Source organism: Mustela lutreola, chromosome 6 (assembly GCF_030435805.1).
Source record: "Mustela lutreola isolate mMusLut2 chromosome 6, mMusLut2.pri, whole genome shotgun sequence".
In the NCBI taxonomy this organism is placed as follows: domain Eukaryota; kingdom Metazoa; phylum Chordata; class Mammalia; order Carnivora; family Mustelidae; genus Mustela; species Mustela lutreola.
In genome coordinates this window covers 86545266-86552484 of record NC_081295.1, presented here as the reverse complement: position 1 = coordinate 86552484, position 7219 = coordinate 86545266, and the positions used below count along the sequence as shown (strand labels likewise).

General features: G+C 44.4%; 1 protein-coding gene across 1 annotated transcript in view; it reads right to left on the bottom strand.

Annotated features, from left to right (window-relative positions):
* Positions 1–1151: 1151 nt before the first annotated feature.
* The window catches only part of DNAH8 (dynein axonemal heavy chain 8), a 377764-nt gene continuing 371696 nt past the window's right edge, over positions 1152–7219 (bottom strand). The window contains exons 92-93 of the mRNA XM_059177846.1: positions 4297–4418; positions 1152–1571 (exon numbers count right to left, since the gene is read on the bottom strand). Coding sequence (XP_059033829.1) covers positions 1284–1571; positions 4297–4418 — 410 coding nt within the window. The 3' untranslated portion in view covers positions 1152–1283. The remainder of the gene's footprint in view (positions 1572–4296; positions 4419–7219) is intronic.

Sequence of the window (7219 nt, the reverse complement as noted above, 5' to 3'; positions counted from 1 at the left end):
AGTTTTCTAAACTGCCCCGGAAAGTTCTACGGCTAGGACATTGAACCAGTCTCAGAGCATAAGTGGGTTCACTCCTACAAGGTACATTTCACAATATATTTTCTACTATTTGGAAGTACTCTAGACTATGCGGGAATTTTTTTCTGGGGTCTTCCCTGGACACCTTGCCTGGGCTATTGCTTGACCATCTTGTTGGTTTCTCATTGGCATCTCTGATCGGAGCGACAGAAGAATGGGAGGAGAACAAGGCTACATGAAATGTGGCCTTCCTTCAGAACAGACGGGAATGAAGCTGGTGAGTTTAGCCGAGGGCGAGCAAGAGCCTTCTAGACGGAAAGGCCAGAAGAAACACTTCCCTACCCTGAAGCTGCATGAACATTCAATGTAGGACTCCATCTGTTTAGTTAAATTGACAATTTCCTTTAGCAGGAAATAAAGGTTCATACTGAGTTTCAGACCAGCTATAGCGTAAGAAATAGCTTCACTTTTTAAAGACACTGCTTTTTAAGGCATTCGGCATGTAACCTAATTTCATTTGATGGAGTTTGTTTTTCCTTCTCCATTTGCTTCCTAGAAATGTGTGCTCCATTATCTCCTGCAGAGTTGGGGTTGGGGGGGGCAGTAGGAGCTGGAGACTCAGAGTTCTCTGGGCCTCGAAGCACATCAAAAATAAATAAATAAATAAAAGAATATTAAATAAAATTAAAATAAATGACAAGAGCAGCCATCCCTGTGGATTTGCTGTCTCAAACACATCACACCACATAGCTGTTACTCCTAAGGGGTACTGACCGAACCCCTTCAGTTTCCATTTCACAAGCACAGAGACAAGGCCAAACCCCAATAAGCAAAGAATAGCACATAAGCATAAACACACACAGGAGCAGATTTTCTTCTAGGGAAATGTGGTTTTCATTTGAGAGAAAAGCCCACATCTATTAGGCCTCTTTTAGAATGCAACAAAATCATACTTTGTTTTAGATTTTTTAAAAAATTCAAACTTTCCAGTGTTCTGACATGAAGATGGGACTTTATCTAAACAAATAATTATAATGGGAATATGATTTCCTGGGCTAAAATGCATTACTTTAGAACTGGCTTTTTATTTTTAATATTGATATGAGGGGAAACACACACACACACACAAATGATTGCAGAATATCAACTTTTTAATTTAAAAAGAGCAATCAAGCAATTACCGAGGAGAAAAGACACACATCACCAAGGCTTTCATTAGCCCTGGCTGGCTCTGGCTCTAGCGCCCTCAGCAAGGAGAAATGAATTTACTTGATGTCACACAAAAGAGCTACTCCTCTCAGGATCCAGTGATCTGGGGACAAAACTGTTCGCAAATACACCACAGTGATGAAGGTCAAGTCAGTACGCCTGGGTTTCTTGTAAATAGGACACACATACAGCTTGGGGTCCTTGGGCGCGGTGGAATTAATGGCAAAGATGTGTAGCACAGGCAGCTGTGTGAAGAGCACCTTGGGGGTGGATTCTGTAAGCTTCCCGTTCCGTCTGTCCCAGGCTGCTCCGTCCATATACAGCCCATAAATATACACGCCTTCCTGGAAGAGTCAAGCATAAGGTAATACGATTTTTGAAAAACTAGGTGTTATGAGATGAACATTCATTACTGTAATAGGGGTTGTTGTCAGTTTAGAAAGAAGACATACACCAGTCTTAAAACACCACCAAAAAAATAAAACAGCACTGGGTTCATTGCATGAGCAAAATACTGAGCCCAGTTTTCCCCTTGGGCCTATCTTGAGGCCTTAAGGGTTGCAGACATGTTCCTGTTATTGCTTGTTTGAGCATAGGGGTAGCTGCTGGGGACAACAGACTTAGCCAGCAGAACTAAGTCACCTCTGTAAGGAGCTATGTCTCGAGAGATCTGGTCTGAGTCAGCGTAGGGTCAGAACAAGGAATGCGATTTGGAGCTGGAGCACATAGGATCTAAGCCTGTGCTGGCCAAGCCAACCTGCCATTCTAACCATCTCAGTCACAGGAGGGAGTGAGGTTTGCACAGCCAGGCCCAGCTAGTGGGAGAGTCAGAGCGCCCCCAGAGGCCAGGTGTGGTAGAGCTAGCACGGGCATAACAGACAAGAACAGGGTGCATTGGTTGGACAGTGGCTGCCTGTCATCCCGTTTCTCTTTGATGCAAAGCAACGCTGCCCTTGACGGCTTCACCATTAAATCGGGGGAAAAGACATGAATTGAATACCAGCACACACTTTTTAGAGGGCTGCCTAGTGAGCAGCTGGGCTGGAGCGCTTGGGGGTCTTTGTGGAGAAGACATCTTTGAAGAGCTTTGGGGAAGATAGAGGACAGAGGGCAAACATCCAGGCAGCAGCAATAGTACAAAGATAGGTGGGATGGGTGGAAAGCCCAAGCAATTTATTTAGCAGAGGGTTCAGGGGTTATAAAATAAGTAGGGCTTGACCTTGGAAAAGTCTAGAAGCCAAACTGAAGAGTTTGAACTTTGCCTTGTAGGCCATGGGGAGACATAGAACATGTTTTCAGTAAGAAAAGAAAGACTAGAGGGAATCATGGGGAGACTGAAAATCACATAAACCCGTAAGATATATCTATGTAGAAGATGGTAACCATTTTTTCTTTCCAATGAGGCATAGGTAAGGGGAAGCAAATGTAGATTATAATAAAAGAGAGTGAGATTAATTGCAAAGTGTTTCCCGGAATCCCCTCAAGTGAGCTAAGAGTATGAGGACCATATTTTTAAACCCAAACCTAAAGTACATGGTTTGACAGTAAGACCAGGAGAAATCCCAAAAAATCAGGACATATGATTACCATCATTGCCGGTGGGTGACAATTACTGCACAAATGACACAACCATTTAGGTATCATCCGACAGTAAACTGTACCCCTTTTAGGTTCCTTTTCATCTCAGAACTTTACAAGGTCATAGTTAGAAGGTGTAGCAGGCTGAAGAGTGCCCCCCCCATTCATGTCTACTAAGAACCTCTGAATGTGAGCACGTGGAAATAGGGCCTTTGCAGATGGAATTAATTAATCATATTGGATTAAAGTAGGCTCTAAACCCAATATGACCCACGTTCTTGTGAGAAGAGGACGTTCTTATGAGAAAAGGAGGGAACATGAAGATAGAGAGAGAAGGTCATGTGATGATGGAGGCAGAGGCTATAAGCCAAGGAACACCCAGGACTACAGCCACCATCAGACGCTGAGAGAAAGAAGTGGAATGGATTCCTCCCCCTCCGCCCTGAGCCTTCAGAAGAAACCAACTCTGCCAAAACCTTGATTTCAGAATCCTGGTCTCCTCCCCTCTGAGGAAATAAATTTTATACAAAGTTTGTGGTACTTGGTGGCAGTGGCCTTAGGAAATGAGTACCTATCTCGGTGCCAGGAAATGGGGTGCTGCTCTCACAAACACCTACAAACGTAGAAATGACTTTGGAGTTGCATAATGGGAAATTTCTAGAAGAATTCTGAATTCTGAATGATTGAAATAGCCTATGGTTGCCTTGAATGGAGAGGCTGCTGGTGGAAATGTGGAGGTTAAGTGTGCTTCTGTTGGAGTGGCAGACAGAAATGAGGACTAGGCTATTGGACACTGGAAGAAAGGTGACCCTTGCTTGACATGGCAGAAAGGGCCAGAGCTTGGAATTCACCTGGCCCAGTCCTCTTCCTTGACAATTGAGGGAATTAAAATCAGAGAAAGGGAAAGTGAGGCTGATGTACTGAGTACCTATATGGAGTCCTAAATGATTCCAGTTGATTCTCACAACCATCTTTCATAAGGCTGAATCATCACCCTTTTTTCACAGATGAGGAAGTTGAGGCTTAAAAAGTTAAAGAACTTGCCCAAGTTCACAGAGTGGGTCAACGTCCAAACAATGGCTCCCAATGGCATCTTCTTACCTTGGCGCCCCCCTCTCTTCCGCCTCCAGGTGTCCCTGTAACCAGGGTCCCAGAGCTAGCAGGATGCTGCTGGAACTGGCCCTAGAGCTGACACTCCTCTGGTCTGTGAGCAACCCACAGCAGGAGCCGGAGACATGTGGAAAACCGCATTTTAGCAAACACAAGGGTAACTTGAAATTATAAAGATATGCTGTCTGAGGAGTTCCAACACTTGTCATTAATTCCCACTCCAGCAAACGGAGGAGGCTTCGGCACTGAAGTCTCCCGGTAAGGACCCCAGCCACAAAGCCAATGGCTGTAACGGAGGCACTCATAGGTCAGTGTCAAGTGGAATTTGAGCTTTCAACCCTGGTTCCAGAACTGTCCCCACTATAACCCAGTGGTGCCTACCATAGGGGGCAATGTAATTTCCTCCTTGGTCTGCCGCAGAACTTCGTTGTGGATGGTCACAGAGTCCAGGGCCCAGCCTTTGTGGGCGCGGGTCACTTCTTGCCTCATTGCTGTGAGGAAGCCTGAAAAAAAGATCCCAAGGTCTTGGTGAGGTCTACCCGAGAAACAGGAAGTGAGTAGTGCCAAGTACGAGTTGTTTACCCATCTCCGAATGTCCGTCCTCCCCGGAGAAGTTGAGATTGAACCTTGGAGCACATTTCTTCCAGTGTTTTGTTTCTAAGGGGATCTTCAACGAGCTGGGGATTCCTTGCTGGGTGACAGCAGGAAAGCAGCACCCCAACCGCCTCAACCAGAACCTTGGTTTGAAATTCTCCCCTGGGGTTTCAACCACTAGAGTGTCTAAAGATTGTAACCTAGGCTGGGCTCAGAGTCTCTATTTGAAAACACGCTATTTAGGAACAAGACCGGAATGGTAAATATTCTGAGATCAGCATTCCAACAAAAACTCGAATCAAGCCATTATCAAGCTTCTATTTGCTATAATGGAACAATTTCATTTGGTCTAGGGAAACAAGGCATAATGCCAAAATAGAAAACCCAACTTTCAATTTGATCAAGCATGCAATCACACCGCAAAGAAAAGTTATGTGTTTTAATGGGCATAATACAGTTATTTTAAGGTAATACATGGCTCCAGATACTGTGGCCTTTCTTTACACTTAATATTTGCAAACCATGCTATTCAATTCAATAAGAGAAGTCTTCAAGAGTAGCAATTATTTTAGAAACTAAGCCCTGGACTTCAAACCTTGGGAAGATTTATCTGTGACCTCTCTATTACATTTGGCTCCCATGTTAATAGTGAAAATCATGAAACTCTTGACTCATAATCATGAGTAAATTTTGGAATATATGTATGTCCCCACTACTCCCAGTGAGATCTGAGAACTATTATGTACATAGCAGCACATCAGTGAGAATATTTTATCAAGTCAGGCTGGGATCGGAGGAAAGAGAAAAAGTTGCAGCACACTGAGTTACTATCCCTCAAAGCTGGAAAGAAAGAACAGGGCTCTAGCCTTGCTGAATGAAATAATCAAGTTCTTCTGGTTCCCAAGTCCCTCTTTAGTTATTAAATTAGACAACTGGGGAGACACATCTTCATTCACTCATTCATTCTTTCATTCACTCACTCATTCATTCATTCATTCATTCGTTTGTTAAACTTCTCAGGCATGGCCACTATGGACCAGGCACCACTCTAAGTAGGATGACCACAAAGATGAAAAGGCCATCCATGGACACTGCATTCCAGGAGTTTGGTCTAGAAGGAGTGTGAAGGAAGGCAGGACATATAACACAATGTTATGAGCAGAGGTGTGGATACAATGAAGTCTTCCACTGAGGCAGGCTGAATCGAGAAGGTGAAATTGAAGGTAACTCTTGCAAGATACATAGGAGTTTGCCAGATGGGACAATTCCAGTTAGAGGAACAGCATGTGCAAAAAAACCATGGCGGTCTGGGTGAAAGGTGAGGCAATGCTGGCAGATAAGGTTAGAACAAAGGTAGAGGCAGGACTTTTCAGGGTCAGGGTTTGGACTTGATTTCATGGCTAGTGGGAAGCCACTGAATATTTAGAGTAGGCAAATGATTTGATTTGATTTGATTTGCATCATATACTAATATTGATTATATTTGCATCATATACTAATGAGTAGTATACTCAGAGTGTTCTCTAAAACAGGATTTGCATGCTAAAGAAGAGCCCTTGCATTAATCTAAAAGGTCAATCAACCGGAGTAGCTAGTTGTAGGCTTCCAGGGTATAGTCTTATTGGGGTGGGTGCCTCCTATGCCCAGGGTATTTTTGGATGCAGTCCAAGAGTGCGTTGGGTGAGGACCATTGAGATAATCAGAGGACTCATTGAGCTCACAACTCAACAGTTCCTGAGGGAAAAACAGAAGTGTTGGCTCTGGTGGATACCAGAGAGTACCAGAGCTAAAGTTACTCTACCATATGGTAACTCTCAGAAGTTTCGTGGCCCCGTCAGTGTCATTGATAATTATGGAGGGCACACAATTATGACTAGGAAGATCCTTTGGACCCTGCAAATTGGCATTCTACCCCCCCAAAATGTGAGGTTTTTTGTTTGTTTTGTTTTTCTCTCCAGTACCAGAAAATATGGTGTACACTGATATCTTACAAGGTCAAACTCTGCAAAGCTCTGTTGGTAAATTCTGCTTCCAGGTTACAGTAATCAAAGCAGCGGTGGGGGAATATGCCAACTGGGAACCCATAAGGCTGCTTCCCCCATGAAGAGGGGTAGCTGTTAAACAGTATCAGCCGCCTGGGGGTGCAGAAGGAGATAGGAGAACTATGCAAGAACTGCCCCAAGTGGGTACTGTGTGCCCTGCCCACAGTGCTCTCACCAGCATGGTCTGAGAGGTAAAAAAAAAAAAAAAAAAAAAAAAAGCCAGGTGACTAGTGGCAGATGACAGTGGACCTACCCCAAAATCGTACAAGGTAGTGTTCAATATGAGGCTGGGCCCCACACTGCCATCATCTTAGATACCTCGGTCATGTTCTTAGGCATTGACTCTGTTGTGCTAGATGTAGCAAATGCTTTTCTCAATAGACCTCTGGCCACTGGGTCACAGGATCAAATTTGCCTCCACGTGGGAGAGGCAGCAATGGACCTTTCTAGTGCTTCCCCGAGGTGTCCTGCACAGCCCCACCATATGTCACGGAATGGAAGTCCAAGACCTGTCCCTGTCCTCCTTCCCCACATTGGTAAAACTGGCCCGTTATACTGATGACAGAATGTTAACATGTGAAGACTTGCCTCTGTGGCAAGACACTCTGCAGGCTTTGTTGGAACATCTGGGGGAGAAGGTGAGCAGTGAACCCACAGAAAATAAAAGC